This window comes from Alternaria viburni (genome assembly GCF_023758015.1).
Source record: "Alternaria viburni strain BMP 2772 chromosome Unknown scaffold_16, whole genome shotgun sequence".
NCBI classification, from domain to species: Eukaryota; Fungi; Ascomycota; class Dothideomycetes; order Pleosporales; family Pleosporaceae; genus Alternaria; species Alternaria viburni.
In genome coordinates, this window is record NW_026055785.1 from 700,661 (window position 1) to 723,658 (window position 22,998).

The following is a 22,998-nucleotide window of genomic DNA, read 5'->3' on the forward strand; positions in this document are numbered from 1 at the left end:
GACGTAAAGATGAAAATATGAGTGTCAGTGAAGATTGCAATATTCTGCTTCGAATGAATTCCTCTACACAACGCACACTACCTCTTGGAAAGAAATGCATGAAGAAGATGTCAAGAAAGAGCAGGCTTAGGCCCAGAAACACAAATTCGAAATTCCCTCCCACTCAGCCACCATTCTTTCCTATCCTTCCGCTCCATGAAGCTCATGTCCTGTCCTGTCCTCACCTCAACGCCACAACCCACTAACCGTCTCCACACCCCTCTCAACCACAGCCTTAACCCTCGCCCTCAACGCATTATTCGCGCACTCGACCTCCAAATCCTCCAACCAGACCTTGGCCACAAACTTGTCAAACTTGATCTCCACCCCCGGAACAGGTATACCCAGATTATGCAGTCGCTTCAACTCCGTCTTGTCCTCCGCGCTCAACTGGTCGTCTGGCGCGATGGGAGGGGGGAACGCGGTGATGTTGGAGACAGGCTCCGTGGAGGAGTCGGGGGTGGAGGTGGAGGTGTCCATGGAATCTGGGTGGGCGGCGGCGGCGGCGGCGGCGGGAGTCCCGTTTGTGGTGGCGGTTGTGGTGCTGTTGCGGGGGAGGGTGATGGGGCGGACGGCTTCTTCGCCGAATTGGGCTTCGAGGAAGAGGAAGAGGCGGGCGAGGCGTGTGGAGGGGTCGGTGGTGCGGTGGGGGTGTGGCTTTTTGAAGCGGTGGGTTAGTTTTGTGGTGGTTATGTCGTCTTCGGCTTCTGGTTGGGGCGCGTGGCTGTGGGAGTGCTGTTTTGAGGATTCTGGAGGGTGGTGTTAGTATGAGGGTTGATTGGGGCTGGGAGGGGAGGGAAGACTTACGTCGGACAGCTGCTGGTGAGGACTCGACTGTGAAGAGGACGGCGAGGACGGCGTCGGCGATACCGTCGTTGATTACGTTGCCTTCCCATTCTACTTCTACTCTTCCTCCGTTTTTGATCAGGACGTTTACGCAGTCCATTATTGTGAACTTGGTCTCTGTTCGGCTGACTTCTTCGTCTGCTTCTTCCTTGTGACTTGTGCCGTTGCCGTTCATCTTGCCGTCAACGGCAGCATCCGTGAGATTGCTCTCTTTGATAGCGCCAAAGGTTCCTTCGAGCGCCCATCGTATGAGATCGATGCCAGCAGCTGATAGGGTAAGGTGCTGACGGCACATAATGGTCGTTGTGGTTAGACCGGCATATTCCTTGAGATCCTCGGGCGCCATGAGAGAAATCTTGAAGTCGTTCTGGATGAGAACTCCGCTGATCATATCCACCTTCTCCCCTTCTTGGTCTTCAGCAGTTTCACCTTCATCATTGGATGACATGGAACGAGGTAAAGGCGGAGCAATAGAGGCCAATTTTCCAACCACCTTGGCAATCTTGTCGGTCTTGAAAGGAATGCGGAGTTCCTCGCAGTTGGCGGGCGAGTAAATCTTCGTGGGGACGGCTTTCTGGGCGTTGAAGGAAAGTAGTTTAGACTTCAGGCGTGTCATATTACCCTTTTCGCCGTGAACAAGAATCTGAGATTTAGTTAGTACGTGGTTTTCAGCGTCAACGTGAAATGAGCAAGACTTACAACGACAGGAGCAGCGACTTCTTGCACAAACTCCATGTTCTCTTTTCCATCAACGTGCGCCGCGAAACTGTACTCCTGGACTGTGCACCGTCGGGGAATCATGGCTTGTTCATTCTCCCTCTGACCTGGCCGGCGTGCTGCGTTACTAGCGCGGGACATGATTGCTGGGATCTGGTCCGGTTCGTGAACGATTTGTTTTGCCATGGTGCCTTCGACAGAGTAACCGGTGATGATGACACCGTTCCTTGGGTCGGGCGCCCATCGCTCAAGCAGCTCGCGCGATGTGCCGGATTGCATCATACCCGGCGAGGCAAGCATGACGCATCCACCTAGATCGTCGAAACGCTCCAGACTCTTGAGTGAACGGACAAACTTGAAATCCCAAGCTCCACGACGGCCAGTATCTCCTGCAGCTTCGGCTTCGGCCATGCGCTCGGCGAAGAGACGTTTGATATTGTCGTTCATGGCGGAGACATACGTTTGGTAGACCTGCATACACTTACGAGCTAAGCTTGAGTTGTAGTATATGGGTATCTTCTGAACTTCTGGGTGCTTGCTCCAATATTCGTCGAGAATGAGAAGAAGTTCCTGGGCTCTACCCAGGGCGAAGACTGGGAGGAGGGCTCGGCCACCGCGGTTGAGAACATCGGTAATGGCCTTCATGAGCTGTGCCTCTCGCTCGACACGTGGCGTGTGCATCGAGATACCGAATGTCGACTCGGTGATGAGCACATCGATCTTTACGCCCGGAGGTACCGATGCTGATACCAAATGTCGGTCGTCTTCTCGCGAGTAGTCGCCAGTGAAGAGTATCTTTAGGCCTGCAATCTCCATAAGGAACATGGCCGCTCCAAGTACGTGACCAGCTGGGTAAGGTGTTATCCGCACACCGGATACGGTGTGGGTGGTGTAAAAGTCGATTGACTCAATCATAGGATAGGTGTTGAGATGGTCCGCCTCGGTGTACATTTGGATCTTGGTCTCGGAATTGCTCGACATATTACCGACACGGACAGAGTCTTGGATGAGCCATTTGTAGATGGCCTTGGTCGGATGTGTCATGAATACGCGGCCCTTGAAGTTGGTCTTCGCAAGTACATAGGGTAGAGAGGCAGCATGGTCGACGTGGAAACTAGCCTGATGTCAGCATGCTGGAGGACGACTGGAGGACTCAGGGTGAGCCCGGAAGAAGCGCCCAAAGTTGTAGATACATTGGTGGGAACCAGGGAGGGGCACATCATCGAAGTCGAGCGGGAGGAAGCAAATTATATTCCATTCATAGTGATATACAAGTCGCTGTATTGCGAGTGCCCTTTGCGCGCTCATGGTCCGACTCCAGTGATGCGCCGAACCCCAACTACCATGGCAAGCAAGACGCGCGTATACATACTGTGAAATTAGTAGCACGTCTACGGTGCTAAGATCGAAATCATCGTAGAATGGCATGGCGGACAAGCCTTCGTGTGCGGGATGCATACCGGCATCAAGCTGTCCCTCGTTAGTATGGTTGCCGTAGAATATGCGAGTCCTGAATGCGCACCATGACGGTCTTGCCCTTGTACTGGATGATGTGACACGAGCGGCCGACCTCATTACCGCCTCCTAAGCACAGGAACATGAGCTCGTCGGAGGGATCTATTGGGTCTTCATCCTCGGGCGCCATCGCCGTCGCCTTTCTCTTCGACGCCATAGTTGTGTGGGTTGCGATGTGGATGTGTTACTAGGTGGTATACGGGCGACGGAGGTGAGGCTACGGGGTTGGTGGATGCCCAGGTGGTAGCCGAAGAAGAACGCGTAAGATATCTATGAACCGCGCCTGGACCTAGCTCATTAATCGTGAATTGGTGTCGCAGGGATATTCAACGCCTCAATGGAAACGCCCAAGGGTGAGAGAGAAGTCGTGGCAGCGTCGAGTGAGAGCGGAGTGGCAGTTGGTTGACCGTTGCGGCTCTCTTTGTCTGGCGCGCGACTGCCAAGACTTTGTCCGTGCTCGTCATTCCCAGATTCATCGTCCGCTCTACCAACCGCGCATCACCAACCCCGACGCGCCTGCCAACTCCACCGACCGCGCCTGCCCACCGAACACGTCCCATCGCAAGCGCTATCGAGCCCCGAACATACTGCCGCCGGATGACGCGCCGATAGAAACCCTCTGCCAGCGCGACTCCCCGAAAGGGACGAGCTGCCCACCATGGCCTACCCGAACAACTACCAGTATCCGCCGCCGGGCCAGCAGCCCCCGCCGCCCGTGCAAACACAGAATCTCGGCCACCAGCAACAGCCGCGCGCCTTCTCACCGCAGAATTACCAGCAGTCGCCGACCGCCCTGTCTCCGACCATGGGCAGCGGCATCCCTCCGAATAAGCGACAGCGCCTGTCGCCAAACCCGCCATCGCCTGCGCCGTACCAGTCGCCTTTTGGCATGCCTGGCGCGCCCCAATACCCTCCCTCGCCGTATACCGCTTCCCCTCAGACGCCTGGCTACCACTCGCTGCCCACCTCGCCCGCCGCGATGCAGCCTCCGCCCTTCCACCAGCCCCAGCCGTATCAGCACCCGAATGGACAGCCGCCAGCGCCCCAGGGCTCTATGCCGCCACCCAAGGTCCCTTATAGCAAGACTGGCGATAGTTCGGAATTAGAAAAGGCAAATGCGCGCGACCTGGACGTCAACAACATTAGCGATGTGCTCACAGGATCTGGTATCGATCTGCGCGCCGAGGAGGACAACCTGCTGCACAACTACAGGAGCTTCAACTCGCAAGCATCGGGCTCCACAGCATCACCACATGCTAGCTTCAATAACTGGAGCCAGCAGTCGGGTCACGGCGCATTCCAAGGGACCGGCGCACTTAGCCAAGAAATGACCAAGGAGCAGCATGAAGCCGAGTTCATCAGGAAGCACGAGCAAGCCGCCAGGATCCTGAACGAGTCAGCCCAGCAGCCGCTGAATGACCCGTTCCTGTCCGCAAGTGTCCTAAGACATCGCATCGCGAAACGTGGCTATGAACACGGTATCCAGATCAACGTTGATGGCTTGTTTGACAAGATCCCAGACAAGGGACAGCAAGAGATCGCACGTACCACAGCAGCTGGTGCCAACGGCGAACAAATCGTAGGCTTGGAGGCTGCCAGTCTACTGAACCAGAACGCTCCACTTGTGGAGATTCTGACGCTGATATCGCTGGCTGCCGAGGAGCGTGTCCGGACCATAGTTGAGGATTCTTTTGCTTTATGCCAAGGTCGTCAAAATACTTCTCATGGCATCATTCCCCCACAGATGCTTGATCTTGCTGTGGTGGATGAGGGCGCATCAGAGAAGATGGCTCCGCCAGTCAACATCTTGAAGACGCCGTGGGAGGCAACAGACAGTGCTGTCAGCCCTACAGCGACAGCCAGCAAGGGTATGTTTGTTTTGAATATTTTCCAATCTATTGCTAATCGACTTAGGCGTCCCCAATGCGGGACGATTACCAACGCCTCCAAGCGAAGCACCCCCGACTCCTCAGCGAACATACCAAAACGTCAACCACGTTGCCATTGCGCTTACGAAGCGTGTAAATGATGACTACAAGTGGGAGCAGGAGCGCCTTCGCAAGCGCGCAAAGCGTCAAGCAGGCGCCTCGGCTTCCTCAGCAGATGCGCCAGCTGCACCAATACCCATGCCGGAACCTGTGACAAAGAAGGCTTTGGCATTTGCCAAGAAGCAAAGTCAGTCAGACGTTGTCGTGTTTGGCAAAGCCAACGAGACCGCCAGTATGGCGCTTGGTGGCAAGAAGAAGAAATACTCGTGGATGACGGGCGGAGGTGGTGGACCAGCATCGGGTGCCTCTACACCACGACCGGCTGCAGCAACAGGTGGCAGTGGCGCCGCTACACCTGCGGTCCAAGCGCCCGAAAAGGCTCTCATGGGCAAGAAGCGCAAGTTCGGCGACACCATTGAGCAGACCGAAACAGGCGCCGGTATCCAGCTCCGTGATCTGATTCATGTGCTGGACAACGACGGAAGAGAGAAGAAGACGCTCACAGTCATCCTGGCGCGTCTCAAGAACACAGAAAAGGATACTAAGCCGGAGGTCAACAAGTCAGCGCCTGCTGTACCTGGCCCAGGTCTAAGAGCTTAGGCTCTATATTATTTGCATTATCAGCGTTGGCGTTAAACGGAAGGATGTCAAGTGAAGGGGCAGAACTTGTGACACATTATTTGCATTATATCCCCAAGGGCTGGGGTAAAACTTTCAGTGACGGATGATGAACCGTCGGATCCTTTGGGCTGGCTTGCGCCAAAGCATGTAGCTGACAGATCCCCAATACCAATATTAAGAGCACTTGTTGTGTATCATCGTTTCGCTTCATGTCTCAAAGTGTGGCACGTAACCATATCGTTGTTGACCTTGGTGGTAGTCAACATGGCCGATGATCTTCGAAATCTACTACCACGGCCATTAGCAAGAATACTAGATTCATCATATGGCGCTCACGGATTTTCTTTGTTGTATCATGCCAACGAGGATTGATGATTTGACTGGCGCCAAGCGCGCTCGTAACAGTGATTCGCTGGGACCACTCCGGGGCTGCTGCCTGCTCCTTCCTAGGCTAGATGCACCGCCCACAAGAGAGCACTCTCCGTGAGTGGGCACCGTTACACCAACATGTACAGCGTGGCGCGCCATCAACGATGAATCACAAAGCATTGGCAGAACTGCTCAATGACCCAAGCTTTCCCCACTACGCTATCAACCATATCATGAGACAGGCATCCTCGCGTGCAATGTCCACTGCTCGAGCGCATCGCACGTTCGTACTACTGACCGCAAGACCTCTACATCTGCTTGAATCGCCTCTCAATACGGGCATTCGCCTTGTATCGCGGCGATCATTTTCCATTTCTACAAAATTACTCAGTCCCACAAGAACAATGCACACTTTCAGTGAAGGTAGGCGGAGTCCGCATGTTTGACATCCGTTGCACGGCGCCGATGTTTACTTGAACGTAGGCCCTGACCCTTACAATTATACGAGTGGACGATGGCTCCGTCATGACGAACTGGAGCGAAAGTCGCGCATTATACAATTCCACTTCGACGCTCTGTGTCGTAGAGTTGTAGCACTATGTCCAGGTGCCAGATCAATCACCTCATATGAGAAGAAGGAAGGCGGAAACAATCGCGTCTTCATATTCCACACTGATAATGCGAAATGCCTCGTTGCAAGACTGCCATTTTCTCAGGCAGGCCCGTCGAGGTATACAACGGGTTCAGAGGTCGCGACTATAAAGTATCGTACGTTCCTTCACAACAGATAGCAACAGAAGAAGCATGACAATGAGATTGGCTGACCTTACCTGCAATTAGTGCAAACCAAAACCAGTATCCCTATTCCCAAAATACTGGACTGGAGCGATGACGCTTCCAACACTATTGGAAGCGAATACATCATCATGGAACACGCACCAGGCGTCTGCTTGGCTTTGAAATGGCCAGACATGACAGAGGTTCAGCGAGCCATGGTCATGAAACCCATTTACCAAAAACTGAAAGAGGCTGCCAATCTTGAATTTCCTGCATATGGCAGTCTCTACCTAGCCAACACTCCACATATCAAAGACTCTGCGATACCCCTGGAACCAAATTTCTGTATCGGTCCTAATTGCGAAACCATGTATTGGGATTGTGAGCCCACAGAGCCGAGGCACTACCACGCCGTCAACCGAAATCAAGGACCTTGTAAGTTACGGTTCATGTAAGCAAGTTACCAAAAGACTCATGAGATATATAGGGCCCGATCAATCCGCGTATTGCGATGGTCTAATCGACGCAGGGATTTCGAGACTTCCGCCAGATACGGTTGGCTCGAAGCGACCACACTATCATGGGTCCGTTGAAGACCACAAAGCCTTGTTGGAATACTGTCGCGCAGTGATACAGAAGATGATTCAGGATCCTTCCATAAGTATGATGGCACAGCCCACCCTATTTCACCCCGACTTGAACATGAGAAATATATTCGTTTCAGAGGAAGACCCGACTATGCTTACAGCGATAATCGACTGGCAGTCATCGAGCATAAAGCCAGCATTCTGGTACATGCACGAGACACCTGATTTTGCCCGCAAAATCCCCGATCCTTCCGATGAAGACAAATTCGAGCCCGAGAGCGAGAGGCGCACCAAAGCCTTCAGTTTACTGGTTCGCTCGCTCCTTCCACCCGCAGTGTTAGCGCCTCTGGAAATAGACGAGGCCTACTTTCGGCCTTTTATGTATGGTCATCGCACCTGGGTACATGGCGCTGCTGCCTTTCGAATAGAATTAATACAGACAGCACGGCGATGGAAGGAGCTAGGTTTCGAAGGAGACTGTCCTTATCCTCTACCCAGCCCTGAAGAGTGCGCCGTACATTTTGAAAGCTTCAAAAAGTTTGAGCGGGATTACAAGGCCAAGAAGTTCCTCGCAGGTATGCTAAACGTGGGGCTTGATGGGTGGGTGCCTCCAGAAGAGTTTGAGGCATTGAAGCAGGCGAACAAGGAGTTGTTTGCTACGATAGTAGAGGATAGTCGAGGTGCGGAAGGGTCTGAGAATGTGGAGGCTGAGATTAGGGATTTTTGGCTTTTTGATCTGGAGGACTAAGCGATGCAAATAGCACTGGTCGATCACGATATGCAGCATTGTAGGGGAAGAAGGCATGATAAGGGGTCCTACAAATGATGTTAGGAGCTAATACTGAAATTGAATCACCCAGTGCTCACATGGTATATAAGAATCACTTCAATAATCTTTGCTCTCTCTTCAGAACGTGTGATAAAACCTTTCGTCTCTGTAAGGAATGTGCTATGACATTACAACGGATGGTGTGACTGACGATAACCGATGAAGCGAAAGGCTGAGACTGAGCTACTACGTTTCGTACGTCTAGAATAATCCGTGTACCGGCATCACATCATTGAATACCTATCCGTGCGCATATTGCACGCTCAGTTTCCAGTCAAAGTGTAAACTGCGTCAACGTTCAGTTTTGAACCACTCATGATTCCCGAATTACATAGCCACCACATACGCAAAGGTACTCCTCATCAAATGAGAGAGATCGCAATCCTCAGAGTTGAACGTGTCCAAGGTTGGTGACCCCAATTTCCTCGTGATGACCACACAGCTTGGAAGCTCATGATCGCATAGAGGCTGGATACTCCAACAACGACAGGAACTCTAGTCATAACGTGTATTTGTACGCGCAAGCTAGAGCAAAGGCCCGCGCATGAGCCGTCAGTTCTTTCAGCTACAACACTTATCCAACACACGTTTTCGGGCCGACTCGTCGTGACTGCTTCTTCTCGTGCGCATAGACATATATACACCACTCAGAACATCATGATAGTGCGACTGGATACGACCTGACTCCAAGGTCTCAGGTCTACCTCAAGTCTTGGGTCATCTTCCGTGTTGACTTCCCCGTATTCATGGCAACTCACACTCATGAGCATGCAAGACTCAAAGCAACCTCCGTGACGAGTACGTACTCACTGGCAAGAAGAACTACAGTCATCGAAATGATAGTATAAGAACGATGGCTTCTCACAAGATGCCGAGTATCACACATTCAGCCTCTCATTCGCAAGCATCTTCAATTCCAAGCCTTAACTACTATCTATCTCTGTACAAAGACCTCTTACGCACACGATCACAATGTCCAAGGCCGTCAATGAATGGAAACAGTTGGCAAAGGCACTCAAAGATGGACCCGAAAAGTTAATCAAGGCTGCCCTAGCGGATCCCCCAGCACCTGGTACCCGGATCTTTCCTCCCAACACACCAAAAAAGAACGAGGAATGGGGCTTTCGCGTCGACAGCGGCCATTACAACGAGCAATCAAAGGAACTCAACGCTGTTCTCCAGATTAACAATGAGGCCACAGCTGAAGCTTTGGTGGCCTATCGTGCAAAGCACAAGGCACATGCAAAACTGGCCACAGAGAAGTTCAACACAGCCGCTGAGGACTTATGGGCAGAGTACGAAAGATTCATAGATTCGATGGCGGATCAGGCGAAGGACAAGCTTGGCTAGAGTGCAGCATGAAGTGCATCAGTGGGGCGGCCCCCCTGGGTTTCTTTTCTTCCCTATCGGTATAGTTGTTTTGTTGTTGGACTCCCCAAGTGTACGAATTCCGTACCTTCATATGCAGACGTGTGCATGAAGATACTGTCAATCATTACTGTACGGCTGGAACTGTAAGCGGCAGGTCCGCTACATATAGCTTAGTATAAATATCACTTTTGCCTCATATTTGCATTCACAGAAGCAAGGCGAAAGGGATGGTGAATCTTCATTGTTGTATAAGAACGAGTTCTCTCGCAAGCGAGAAAAAATCTGTGGTCTAGGGTATCTAGTCCAGTCGAAGTGCTGACACAATCCAAACACAATTACCGTTGGCGGTCTTTGTGACTGCGCTTCCATCTCGTTGAGTCGGCCAAGTCTTGCTCTAAAGACAGACAAACCAATCCTATCCCTCCAAATGCCAATCCGGAACCTCAGCCATAGCCTCCTCATCATGCGCGGGTCGCAGCACCGGCGTCGCGGGCATACGCGGCGCAGTACGTGATCGCAGGTATTGAATCACCCTCAACAACAGCTTGGAGTGTGAAGCGCGTCCCAAGGTGGAGCGGTCTGTGAGGTCGATATCTTCCCATTCCGTCATGTCGATCTCTGGGCTGTTTGCGCGTGAAGAGAAGCCTGATTGTTGCGACTCTGATGTTGGTGCGTCAGAGGACGCGGTGTCGAGGGACGTAGTCGACATGGTTGAATATGTTGATACCGAATACAGTGAAGATTTTGAAGACGATGTCCGCGATGAAGTTCGTGACGATGTCCGTGAAGAAGTTCGTGATGATGTCCGCGATGATGTCTGCGAAGAAGCCCTTGAAGGATGGGCTGACGGGAACGGAGACGGCGAAGAATGCGGCTCAGATGGCATGACGTCGAGCTCGTAGTCTTCGGCGTGTTTTGGTTCTTGAGATTTTGGCTTGATGGTACTCAAGTGCGCGTTGACGAGCTGTGAGAGCAGCATGACTGGAACCTTGGCTGGTTTCGGGTGGTGGTGGATGAAAAGCGTTGTGTGAAGAGTGCTTTTGGAAGGGCCTTGTGACTTTTGTGAAAGACTTGTGTGTGAAAGAGTTTTGTGAAGAGTTGAATGTGGAATTTTGAAATAGTCACGGCGGCCTCTGTTTATATACTCTGATATATTCGGTGAACCGTGGACGTGATGTACTATTTAGTGTAGATATGAGCGATCCATGGTTGTGTCGAAAATCACACTGGCGTGGATTGGCCCATTCGACGCATCTCAGCCATGTGATTAGCATAGATAGAACGAGCAGGAAGAAGTCGTGCTGTGATTATTTCGATACGTAGAAATCGCCGCGCAGGTATGAATTTCGCATCCCACGCTCATCGTGTAGCATTGATTGTGAAGGCAGTGACGACTGGAGTATTCATATGTATTCCAGAACCATGATCTTGTGCGAGCAAGACCTGCACCAGTACTATCCCCAATAAAATGTTAGAACGTCAGTCAGCTTACGATGCTTTAATGTATGGTACTGATGTACCACAAATCAGTGCGAGGAGTTTACGTGGGTCAGAAGCCCTAGCGCGGATGCGCGAACGGTTGCGTCAGGCCAATCCGAACAACGCCGATGACTGCGAACAGGAAGATTTTGATGAGCGCTTTACTTTCGAAAAAAGCGGAACAGTACCCTCGTCAACTCGATACGATGAGGAATATGCGGCGTCGGACGTCAATCTCGAGGATGTCAAAGCCATGCTCGACGACCTATGCCGGGAAGAACATAGGTCAAGCCTGACACGTCTTGACATCGATGAAGAAGTGGCGGACGGAAAGCAGTACCGGGATGTGGCAGCGGCGTTAAGAGCTGATGAGCCAGGCATGGATACCTCAATCCTGGAGCGAATCAGAAACGCAGACGAACCAAGTGACGAAGTATTCGACGACTTACTTGCTCCGTTGCGTTCGGAGCCACAACAATTGGGAACCGAGGAGTCAGAAGAACAGATGTTAGACGTAATACTCACATGGAACAAGCGCATTGCCGATGAGCGTAATAGGGACTCGACCGAGCGCCAGGCTTTTGTTGCTGCTCTCAGGGAAAGAGTGAAGGTTGTCGACAAGATTTTGGCGATTGTCAGTGACAACAGAAATAGCAACCAGGACAATGAGACTGGACAGAATGGCATCCTGGAACCTTCTCAACGTCAATTACTGAAAGCCATCCACGCATACCGGCCAGAAACCCAAGGTTTCAAGACTCAGGATCCGTTTAATATGCTCATCGTTATGTTAGCGCATATCCGGCAGAAGGAGTTTGAGCTTGCCAATAAGGACGATGGCATATACCTTGCTTGCAAGGTGTTGAGCGGACAAGAACAACTGGAGCACCGATTCGACCGTGAGAAGAAGAGACGTGCGTACCAAAGGAACAAAAAGAATGCAGAGGAAGATGATAACAGGGAGGAAGTAAAACGATGCGAGACGAAATGGAGAGCCTATAACAGGAAGCTGGCAGAAAGAGCGCGACAAGGACTAATGGCCAAGATCCAGTGCGCGCGGAACGAATTGAGAAAAGCCGAGATCGACGAGCTGCTGGATCTGGCTGTACTTCGATCAGCACAGCCACGAGCCTCCAGAGAAACTCATCCGGGTGTCTACACTCCGTCGTTGGAGGAGATATTGGACAAGTGCGCCCAAGCAGACGACTATGGCAATCTCAACCATGAGTTCGCAGAGCACTTTCCGCATCTGGAGACTAAGCTGGAAGTGACTGTAAACAATGCGCAAGACATGAAAACAGTTCACGACACGGTTTTGTTCCGAATGGTGAAGCTCGCTGGTGCTGATCTGAAGGGTCTCGATAAGGATGAGAGGAAAAAGGTTATGACGGCGCGCCTCAACGACCCCGTTACGGCGACGGTAATCGAGGAGACACTAAAGGGCGTGACGGACACACGTCGTGCAGCGAAGCAGATGCTCGAGCAGCTTGGGTTGATAGGGCAACCCATGCGTGAATTGCTGGAAGCTGTAACGGCGAAACGCGACGATCTGGCTGAACTGACACGCCTGATCAATCGCGAGGAAAGTCCGAATAGCAGCAACGAGATCCAAGAGGAGGAGTAAGAGGGCGAAAGGAAGTTGGCGATGCTGGCGGAGATAACGCCCTTATTTCCGGTTGTTGAGGTTTCTGATTCCGATCGATCTCAGTACGTCGCTTCATGTATGTCAAATTTTGCGTCTGGTAAGGCTGAACGCCAGCGGTGCCTGGCTTGAGCGATGTAGAATAATGCGCAATGTTAGTACTGCTATAGCACCAACCTGCCCTGCGCATCGGAATTCGGGTGCGGGATTAATTGACACCGGTGGCACGCACTAAGGCGCGGTAATGTGAATGGAGGGTGTGCTGCAGGGCGGATATCCGGATTGCAGTCGGGAAAGAACGGGTCCAGCGCCAAGCACAAAACTTCTCATCAACTATCGCGGCTTTCTAATCTCCGCCTGTCCATCTTCACCACCACCAAACCTCTCCACTCCACTTCCTTCGCTTCTACCATCCATACCAGCGAAATGGCCACCTCTCCTCCCCCCACCGCCACCGGCTCCAGCAAGGTCGATGCCGCAAAGGCTAAGCTTGCGGCCGCTGACCCTACCGCGCCCACTGGCCTGGCCCTGTACTCGCGATTCGCTTTCGCCGGTGCCGTCTGCTGCTCCGTCACCCACGGAGCCCTCACACCCGTCGATGTGTACGTTGTGTCGCCCCCCAATGGCTCGGGATGATGCCAATGGCTGCATCGCACACGCTTTGCGACAGTTGACAGGTATCGAAAATGACGACAGAATGCCAAGCTGACATGTGCAACAGCGTCAAGACCAGGATACAACTTGACCCCGCCACCTACAACACCGGTCTGATCGGTGGCTTCCGCAAGACCATCGCCAATGAGGGTATGGGCGCTGTCTGGACCGGTTTCGGTCCTACCGCTGCCGGTTACTTCCTCCAGGGTGCCTTCAAGTTCGGAGGTTACGAGTTCTTCAAGCAGCAGTCCATCAACCTTGTCGGCTACGAGACTGCCGCCAACAACCGCACTGCCGTCTACCTCGCCTCTGCCGCTGTCGCTGAGTTCTTCGCCGATGTCGCCCTCTGCCCTCTCGAGGCTACCCGTATCCGTCTCGTCGGTGACCCAACCTTCGCCAACGGTCTCGTTGGTGGATTCTCCAAGATCCTGAAGACCGAGGGTGTCGGTGCCTTCTACTCTGGTTTCGGACCCATCCTGTTCAAGCAGTATGTACAATTCCTCTGGTTGGGAGTTGATTTTTGGCTAATCATCCATCAGGGTCCCCTACACCATGGCCAAGTTCGCCGTCTTCGAGAAGGTCAACGAGGCCGTCTACTCCGTCGTCGACAAGAGCCAAACCTCCAACGGCATGCAGACCGTCTACAACTTGGGCTCTGGTATCATTGCCGGTTTCGCCGCCGCCATCATCTCCCAGCCCGCCGACACCATGCTCTCCAGGATTAACAAGACCAAGGGTCTTCCCGGAGAGGGAACCACCTCCCGTTTGATCAAGATCGCCAAGGAGCTCGGTCTCCGTGGCTCTTTCGGTGGTATCGGTGCTCGTCTTTTCATGGTCGGTACCCTGACCGCCGGTCAGTTCGCCATCTACGGTAAGTTCCAAACATCCCCGAACTCCCTAAAGCTCTTTCTAACACCCAGTAGGCGACATTAAGAAGGCACTTGGTGCTACAGGGGGCGTAGAAATTGCTAAGACTAACTAAGTTTTCGTCTTGTGCGATGCGGAGAGAGTGACGGAGGAGATGATACCAAGACAGCCAGGACAGCGGGTCTCGAGGTGGACTTGTCACACAAAAAGTCTGTCTTTTCTTGCATAATGGCTGGCATGGGTTTGTTCGATATCACATTTCTTCTATGTGTTTTGCGTTTATTTGCAGTCATTCAAGTTAGATCTTGCTTCGCTTAGACGGCGATTTTATGTAACAGTACGATCGAGTAGGAAACATACTGCACAATAGACCCAACTCATAATGTCCAAGCATTGCATTCAAGTGAGATCGAACGGCATTAGAAACAGGGCATTTGACAATGCTGATGATAATCTTATCATCGAGGACTTCATGTCCTATAGGAGATCTGAGGTCCCGGAGTAAGTCGTACAATTAAAACATTATAGCCGTACAAACAAGACGGCAGCACCTTATTCAAGAGAAGAACTAGACAATCTAGAGCCTACGTAAATGTTAAGTTACATACTTACGATTTGCTGAGAACTCTAGGCCATTATGCAAGACTAGACACAGTACCTAAATAAACCTAGTTAGACCTAACCTATCTACTAGGATATTAAACATTAACAACGTCGATTGCGAAGACAAAAAAGACAAAAAGCTATTTCTAGGAGACGCGACATATGTCTATGAGTGCCAGGACGACCAGGGAAGCAAGTTGATAAAATAGAGCAACCTTTCCAATAATGCAACGGGGAGACATAACAAACAAATGATGAATATAGATTATGTCTCTAGCTATGTGACTGATATTGGAAGCATTTTACATGTGGTAAGATCGATAACATGGCCTTAAATCCCACAACAATTGATGTCCACGAGATATGACCCTCCGTTGACACCTTCTCTGCTTCCACTGAGTTGTTCTACAGCTCATTTCGTACCCTTGCTGACCTTCTTAGTTACCCGCTGCGACCCGGCCGTTCCTGGGGTGACGGCGTCTGAACGACGCTTAATGCGGGCTGGTATCAGACATCCATGGGTGATCTGGAGATGAGCTCCAAGTTGGAGATCGTCCATTTCCTCCTCTTTCGTACAAGTCAACGGAAAGCATGGGCAGGTGACGAGCGAGTCGCCAACAGATTTGAGGTGGCCGCGGATATGCTTTGGGTGGCCCTCGCGGGTGAATGTCGCGATGCGTTCGTGGGCTGGAAGAGACTCGTTATGAGCACAGAAGGGGCATAGTTTTGGTATCAGATCGCGTCCCATCTTTACTCCACAGTATCCGTGCATCATGATCATGGTTTGCACCGTATCTAGATGCGTGACTGCGTGAGAGATGGCCTCGGCGGGGTTGACTAGCCATTGGTCACAGATCCGACACATTTCTGCGACTGGAGCCTTGGAGCCAGTGATCCCGTGGGCCGACCACAAGTGGACTGTCCTGTCTTGCTCATCGATGAAGTCCGGACCGTCTCGAGCGAAGCGGCCAATCCGCGGATTCACGGCACAGCCGCCGAAGTAACAAGTTATATGATTATCACCGTCGTCATCCTGCGATACAGCTTCTTCCCGGCATGACACGGGTTCACCTCGTGTTCCCATCTCTTTGGCGTGACTTCCGGGGGCTTCGGTCACTGTCCAAAGGGACGGGACTATCAGAACGCACCGTACACTTCGCGTTTCCCAAGGATGGATCGTATCCCCAACTACCAAATCATCTCTTCTTTGTCGCTCAGACGGTGGCTGCGGTGAAGGACATCGAGGTGCCTGAACACTGGGAGATTGGAAAGGTACAGAGGAAGTACTTGGCTGACCATGGATGCACCGGCTTCAATGGCGTACGCCCTTGAGATTCACACCGGCGCACTTGGAGCAAGGGTCGTCTATGAGTGCACTGCACTCCTTAGTACGGTTACAGCGGTGTGTTGTGGCTGAAGGAGAGGCCTCTGGTGTAGTTTAGACTCGATCAACACATCTATGCAGATGTAATGAACTCTCAATTGTGATCGACCTCGCTCTGAATCTCTTCGTGTATTGTTCTAGACGTGTCGATCTGTAAAATAGTGCACATGCAAGAGAATGAGAAGATAGTCGCGGGTCTGAAGAGAGCTTTTGAAGATGGATGTCTAGACGGTGTCCACACTACGTCGTATCGTGCTAGTGTTGTTGGCGGAAATGTTGCATCTCGGACTGCAAACACGCGGAGAAATTTCTCTCGAAGTGCTCTGTATCATATTGTCGACTTTTGGGGAGAATCGAGGGAAGAGAAGTAGTGCAAGATAGGCAGGCAGGGGAATTCGACGGTCTTAAGAGCTACTGGACTACATGACTTAACGTCATGACGGTGTCAGATGTACCTCACAACGTGCTAATGCCTTCACTAGTGCCACGGGGCCGGCACTTGGGCGGCATCGTATTACTCGAAGATGTTAGATCTACAACTGCTATATTGTGGTCTAGAACCAAAGGTGTGGTACAAGTCGCGATGTTGAAGAAGTACGTTTTGTATCCGCCCAGACGTGACGATACCTAGGTATGCCACGGGCTGCGAACTCGGTGCGTTGATACGTGGAACATTTGTTTTCGAGGCATTTGGGAATTGACACGTCGTTGGAATAGCCGCCTGGATTCAGGACGTGTCTCAGGTATCTGAGGTCCTGGTTTGCATACCGCTCAGTGGGCGCAACGGGGCGATGTTGGTGCGACTTTAGAGGTATACATGGCATCCAGATACGAAAATCACGGGCGACTTGGTGGGCCCGGGAGGTTCTCACCGAGCTTGAGAGTGATGTTCTGATATCGAACAATGGATCCGGGAGCCGACTTGCTGTCACGGCATTTGCAGCGAAAGACCATTGAGCGATATGTCTCCCTATAGGATGCAGGTTTGAAGACGCTCAGTGAGCGTAACGGGGCGATGTTGGTGTGATGGGCACCTGGGGGCTTCTCACGTCAGCCCCGCTTGCTGTCGGTGAAGCCGCGTCGCTTCGCGACTGCCAGCTTCCACCTGCACCTGCACAGCTACAGTATGTCAGCCTTTCCTGGGCACTCTCAGCCTCATCATCAGTAGCTCGCAATGTCTTCTTATATACTGGACACTGTCCAGCTGGGCCATTTCGCTAACTCAGCGACGTTGCTGCAAGGCTTCGCTATCCCCCACGTTCTTTCGAGTTCCTCCAGAGCCTTCCCGGGTGCCGCCAACCGCATCGAGTAACGAAGCCGCAAGCTACCCATGACAGAGCTGTTGGTCAGCTTCTCATCAGCAACGCAGGGCTGGCATTCCTCCTTCTGTGCAAGTCGCAACTTGCTTCTGCATTGAGGTTCTTCGTCGCTTAATGCGAAGGATTTCCGGTGTAGCTAGCCAATGTCCGACCGCCCGGGCGCATCATCTCGCGATTTTGCATTTCAAACCTATGACCAAGCAGGTGGAGCTCCGCAACAGCACCCGCAGCACTTCTACGGTGCCTATCATGCCGAGCACGACGCAAACACGACCGAGGCCGCGAGCCAGGCGCATAGCCATGACTTCACCGCGGGGTATCACGACTACACTGCGGCACAGCACCCAGTGATGGCAGGTCACTTCGCAGGCTTGGGCTTTGGCTCCTCTGTGCCTACAGGCTGGGACGCGCTCGACTTCACCGACTTCACCGACCAGTACGAGCCGCAGGGAGAGCTTGTTCAAGAATACCCAAGCCAGGCAGATGCCATAAACAACTTCAACATCCCGCTTCCTGTCTCGGCAGGCGAAGCGCCGTACCAGCCATTCTCACAGAGCCAGAGCGTCACTCCAGCGCCAAATGTCGCGCAAAGCCAGAACCAACTGTCGCCGCCGCTGCCACCAGCTCCAGCACAACAGCAACAACGACCGACTGTTCAAGCAGGTACGAAGAGGAAGGCCGACACAGAATCTCCTTCAGCCGCACAGCAAGATAGTGCCGCAGCGGAGAACCCCCCGAAGCGCCAGAACGTGTCGCGACAACCATCCGACGCCTCAGCTGCTTCGCTAGCCGTCACAGCCCCGGCTGACGCCCAAACGCCGACCATGACGCGCACCGCTGCTACCTCCGAAGCCACACCCCGACAAGTGTCACGGGAGAACACAAATACAGAGCGACGGAAGGAGCAAAGTAAAGGTACGGGGCCACAGGGAAGGGTCATCGATGTCTCGACACCACGTAGAGTGCCTGGGTCGCCCGGCGCACTCGACATCCTTCCTGCCGGCAAGGTGTTCCCAATACAGATTGGGTCGGAGCTGTTTAGACTATCAGGAGCGTCGATTTCGTCAGATGGTGAGTATACGCTGAAGAGATCAAAACGGAACAGCAACTAAGACTATTAGAGCACCCTCACACTTTTCGCATTTCTTCGGCCAGCAACTGCATGATAATGGCGGTCGTGCTGGTGACGTGAGGACGCTGTACATCGACCGCGACCCGGATACGTTTCGCGATATCGCGCTCCACCTCCAGGGCTACCACATCACACCGAGAGATGGCGAACATTTCGTCAAGCTGTATGCAGATGCGCAGTTCTACTCGCGTAAGCTCAGCCAGATGTCGTGAAAGGAACAGATGCTAACAATAGCAGTGCCTCGTCTCACCAAACAGCTGTTCAGCACCGACATCTTCGTGCGCATCGGAGGAACACCGTTCCAGATCCAACGCGATCTCTTCTCTGCCCCCGGAGACAGCCCGAACTATTTCTCTCTAGGCTTTGCGCATTTCTTCTCGACGCCAAATGAGGCATTCCCGGGACTGGACCGCGATGCCTTGCTTCGACCGCCGTCTATCAAGCCTCCTTCAGTGCCGAGTAGAGACGGCGAGGTCTTTCGCGAGCTGATACAATTACTGCAAGGCTACAATGTCGAGATTCGAAACGATGCACATCGCTCTCGCCTACTGAGGGATGCGCGATACTTCCATCTCAAGGGCCTAGAGCAAAAGCTCATACCCTGCGACATATCTTATAACCTAAAACGGCAAGAGTCTGAGATCCTGATCCGTATTGAAGACATTCGACAATCGGGTATCTCCTTCACTCCTGATAAAGACCTCGGCGAGTCGGGTTCAGGAAGTGAGTCGGGTTCTGAAACCGCATCTGGTGCGCAGTCAAGAATCGTCCCACCAAACCCTCTACTCGTCAACAGTGTTGCAAGCCCCGCCTCATCAACGGCAAGCAGCAGTGCGGTTTTGAAGGCGGGATATGTGTCGTACGCTCGACCATATACGGACGACCATGCGCAAAGCAACATCCTCGTCGTTGAAGTTGCGTCAACGGAGGCAACAACGCTATATCTTCCAAGGAACAATATCGACACTTTCGAGGCTGAATCTGGCGACTATGGAATTGAACTTCGTGCAACGTTCCATGATTCCACTCTCGCACGAATGACCTCCCTCTTCTCCGTCATAGCTTCCAAGATGGGTTTACCTGCTACACAACCGTTAGGACTGATGTTGTTACAATCCGGTGCCGGAGTCGCCGCCCAGCCTGTCAGCCCGGCCAATTCAGGCGTCAGCGAACGTCGCGTGCGTGTACGGCTCGATCGAGACACCGCTCTCGAAGTCGACGGATCGCCAGCGGAGCTCGCAGTCGACGAATACCACCACGACGGCATTCGCAGCATAAACCACAATGACAAATGGTTTTGGGCTGATGATGGAGGCCCATCCTTCCACGACGACAAAGACGAACAATGGACAGTCAGACGCGCGCACTGGCGCATCCGCGTCGAACCTGTTAAGGGCGACACCGAGGGAAAGAGGATGCAAGTCATCTTGTGCGCGGTGAGGCTTGAAGCTTTTACCAAACAACGGCCACGCAATTCTTCGAGGAAGTTCCTAGGTGGTCGCTAGTATAGTGGGTCGATCGGCCCAGGGCTGACGCAGATTCTCTCGCAAATGCGCAGTCGACTTGTCAATATATCGATATTTTCCAACCAATTCTTCCACATACGACCATAGGAACAAGTCAATAGCGCTTCCCGTTCGCTCAGCGATACTCAAGCTTGTTACCGGCTGGCTAGTAGCATCGTGGGTGACCAGACGCGAATCCCAGCTGTTGTATGTTTTTGACTTATTTTTTTGCCCCACTAGCGTCAATTTTGAACTAGCGAACTTGCGCCGACATTATGGGAACACCTCATACAAGGAAAACTCTATAGGTTTGGAGCCTACATCAACGCTAGGTTATCTGTTTTGTATGCTTCTATGTAAATGTAGGCTGCAGACCTGTTCAGGTTTTTTCTTAGATAGCGTGGGAATAGGTTGTCAAGTCCCTCTGCCTAGACCCCCAAGACGCATACGCTGTTCTGCAGCTTGGATACTAAACACAAGATACATCCGGACTTTCTCATCATTCTCACTATAGCTCACAATCATCGACTCTGTTGATTCGTTCAAATGGGGTTATGGGACAGTCATTTTGCTTACCAAACATACACAGGTTATCTAACTAGTCATAATGTTTCGATTCTCACGCACGGCAGCTCACACACAACACCACTGCATCCCCACACGAGCCGCTTGGTGACGTAAAGCGACACATATATCGGCCGAGTAGCATAAGCAATCCGGTCTATGCTGAGTTAATAATCGAAAACAAGCTCTAACGCCCAGACCGCGACTGCGCACAGTCATTGCGAAAGCGAGACTCCAACACCGCCACAGGAATCAGCACTTGCAATTGGAGGATATTGCCCGAAGGAGGCTTCGACAGGTGGCTTTGATACGTAAGTGAACGGTTTAGGGCGAAGTGGCGTAAGCTTAAGGTCACGGCCAAGACATACGGCTTGCTTACAGTGATTTTGGGCTTCGTGGAGACGAACTTGGTCACGAGTACAGTACTCATCTCAATCTCGGACTGACTCATACCCATGAGAAGACGTGTGATATTGGTGCTCGAGCGGAAGGTGCCGACGACAGTGTTGGCATCTGCTCACTCAACAACACCCTTTCGTATTGGAGGTCACGTGTAACGCTTCTATTGGTTTGAAACTTGAGCCCGGTCTGTCATCCACTTCAATATGGGCTGCGTGTTCTGAAGAGTTGCTTCACCGCATTGGGCACTAACAAAATTGTAGTCAGGAGCAAGCTCTTCACCGAGAAAATGTCATGATAACGCCATCTCTTGTCCACAAACGCGTGTGCACTCGAAAAGTGCGCAAGAGAAGAGTCATGTTTACGAGTTTTGGACAATGGTAATTTTATCGTGAGCACAACCAACTTGGGGTGACAAAAGCCGAGTGCTTTACGGCGACAGCGTAGTCCTAGGAGCTCTCCATCGGTGTACTCGAAATTGATGGGTGAACTACGCAGTAAACTCTTCATCTTGAACAATCAAGATCAAAGCTCTAGAAGTCATTAGTGAGAACAAGCTCCCGCGGTGGCCTTGGACTCAAGCTCACCAAGGCATCCAATGCTTATTGATTCTCACAGTCATGTAGGCGTCCGTCCTCGTACCATCACCACCACCACCTACATCATATCTCGTCTATTTTGCACACGTTTAGGCATTCATAGTCAATCTGCTGATGTGAAGTTCATAGCCATGAGAACAAGCACGTCCAATAAGTGGTGATGATCGCTGCATCCGGAATTATTTCTAGTGTCACACGGATTGAAATTGTTGGATTTAGAGTGTGTATGATCAGACGTGGCTGGAATAGACCGGGCGTACACAACGCCTTGACAACAAGCTGAAGTGAGAACGAGAAGGAAGGTTGCCGGCCAAGAAGGTTTCTGAAAGGCATATAAGGAAGCCCAGCATCCTGCCAGAAGGTCCTCACCAGACTCTCATCTTCTCTATCAACCTCATTCATAACAATACAACCAGCAATATGCACTCCATCCTCATCACCACCCTCCTGGCTACCCTCGCAGTAGCCAACCCAATCGCCCCCGGGCCCCCTTACCACTCCAAACGAGCCATAAACCCCAACACCGTCAACGCCCTCACCGCCGCCGAACTAACCACCCAACGCAACGCCCTCCTCCTCGCCCAATCCGAAACCGCCCGCGAAGCCATCCTCTTCCCCAACCCCCCCAACGCCGCAAACGACACCTTCCAATTCATCAACAACACCGTAACACCCCCCACCGCCGGCTCCATCTTCCTGTCTACCATCAACAACTTCCCGGCACTAGGCTCCACGGGTCTCGCAGCTGCCGTGGGTTTCGTGAATCCCTGTGGCCTCAACACGCCGCACTGGCACCCCCGCTCCAACGAGTTCCTCACCGTGACTCAGGGAACATTAATCGGCGCCCTCCTCCTCGAAAACGACAGCGGTTTCGGAAATGTGGTGGGCGGTGCACCGCCCGTCCGCGGACCTTACAAGCAAATCGAGACTACGCTGTCCAACTACACGGGCATGCTCTTCCCCAGGGGCCTCATCCACTGGCAATTCAACCCAGAGTGCGAGCCCGCTGTCTTTGTCGCGGGCTTCGATGTCAATGACCCTGGGCGTGTGGAAGCTGCGAGAGGTTTCTTCTCTGGTACTCCGGATGAGGTGCTTGAGGCGAGTGCGGGTTACAGTGAGTTTTTGACGCCGGAACAGATTGCGGGGTTGAGGCCGCAGTTGACGAGTGATTTTACGGCTATTGTGGAGAGTT

The 22,998-nt window shown here is 52.3% G+C and overlaps 8 protein-coding genes across 8 annotated transcripts; 7 read left to right on the forward strand and 1 right to left on the reverse strand.

The window, feature by feature from the left end:
* Nucleotides 1-225: 225 nt before the first annotated feature.
* On the reverse strand, nucleotides 226-3,274 carry YSH1 (endoribonuclease ysh1; the record flags this gene model as incomplete). Its single annotated transcript, XM_049356436.1, has 5 exons — nucleotides 226-788; nucleotides 847-1,528; nucleotides 1,585-2,716; nucleotides 2,975-3,072; nucleotides 3,125-3,274. The coding sequence occupies 5 exons, from the start codon at nucleotides 3,272-3,274 to the stop codon at nucleotides 226-228; spliced, it is 2,625 nt and encodes an 874-aa protein (XP_049209323.1).
* Nucleotides 3,275-3,775: 501 nt separating this feature from the next.
* On the forward strand, nucleotides 3,776-5,705 carry J4E79_007573 (uncharacterized protein; the record flags this gene model as incomplete). The annotated part of the gene is made up of 2 exons (XM_049356437.1): nucleotides 3,776-4,985; nucleotides 5,032-5,705. The coding sequence occupies 2 exons, from the start codon at nucleotides 3,776-3,778 to the stop codon at nucleotides 5,703-5,705; spliced, it is 1,884 nt and encodes a 627-aa protein (XP_049209324.1).
* A 1,905-nt stretch (nucleotides 5,706-7,610) lies between these two features.
* J4E79_007574 (uncharacterized protein) lies at nucleotides 7,611-8,207 on the forward strand (the record flags this gene model as incomplete). The annotated part of the gene is made up of 2 exons (XM_049356438.1): nucleotides 7,611-7,840; nucleotides 7,958-8,207. 2 exons carry the CDS (start codon nucleotides 7,611-7,613, stop codon nucleotides 8,205-8,207), a joined length of 480 nt encoding a protein of 159 aa, XP_049209325.1.
* A 1,053-nt stretch (nucleotides 8,208-9,260) lies between these two features.
* Nucleotides 9,261-9,703, forward strand: J4E79_007575 (uncharacterized protein; the record flags this gene model as incomplete). The annotated part of the gene is given in 2 exon segments (XM_049356439.1): nucleotides 9,261-9,583; nucleotides 9,601-9,703. 2 exon segments carry the CDS (start codon nucleotides 9,261-9,263, stop codon nucleotides 9,701-9,703), a joined length of 426 nt encoding a protein of 141 aa, XP_049209326.1.
* A 1,424-nt stretch (nucleotides 9,704-11,127) lies between these two features.
* J4E79_007576 (uncharacterized protein) lies at nucleotides 11,128-12,762 on the forward strand (the record flags this gene model as incomplete). The annotated part of the gene is made up of 2 exons (XM_049356440.1): nucleotides 11,128-11,137; nucleotides 11,213-12,762. The coding sequence occupies 2 exons, from the start codon at nucleotides 11,128-11,130 to the stop codon at nucleotides 12,760-12,762; spliced, it is 1,560 nt and encodes a 519-aa protein (XP_049209327.1).
* Nucleotides 12,763-13,206: 444 nt separating this feature from the next.
* J4E79_007577 (uncharacterized protein) lies at nucleotides 13,207-14,416 on the forward strand (the record flags this gene model as incomplete). Its single annotated transcript, XM_049356441.1, has 4 exons — nucleotides 13,207-13,382; nucleotides 13,502-13,921; nucleotides 13,974-14,305; nucleotides 14,358-14,416. 4 exons carry the CDS (start codon nucleotides 13,207-13,209, stop codon nucleotides 14,414-14,416), a joined length of 987 nt encoding a protein of 328 aa, XP_049209328.1.
* A 3,334-nt stretch (nucleotides 14,417-17,750) lies between these two features.
* On the forward strand, nucleotides 17,751-20,244 carry J4E79_007578 (uncharacterized protein; the record flags this gene model as incomplete). The annotated part of the gene is made up of 3 exons (XM_049356442.1): nucleotides 17,751-18,678; nucleotides 18,731-18,928; nucleotides 18,977-20,244. 3 exons carry the CDS (start codon nucleotides 17,751-17,753, stop codon nucleotides 20,242-20,244), a joined length of 2,394 nt encoding a protein of 797 aa, XP_049209329.1.
* A 1,982-nt stretch (nucleotides 20,245-22,226) lies between these two features.
* J4E79_007579 (uncharacterized protein) lies at nucleotides 22,227-22,975 on the forward strand (the record flags this gene model as incomplete). The annotated part of the gene is made up of 2 exons (XM_049356443.1): nucleotides 22,227-22,920; nucleotides 22,944-22,975. The coding sequence occupies 2 exons, from the start codon at nucleotides 22,227-22,229 to the stop codon at nucleotides 22,973-22,975; spliced, it is 726 nt and encodes a 241-aa protein (XP_049209330.1).
* Between the last annotated feature and the right edge of the window lie 23 nt (nucleotides 22,976-22,998).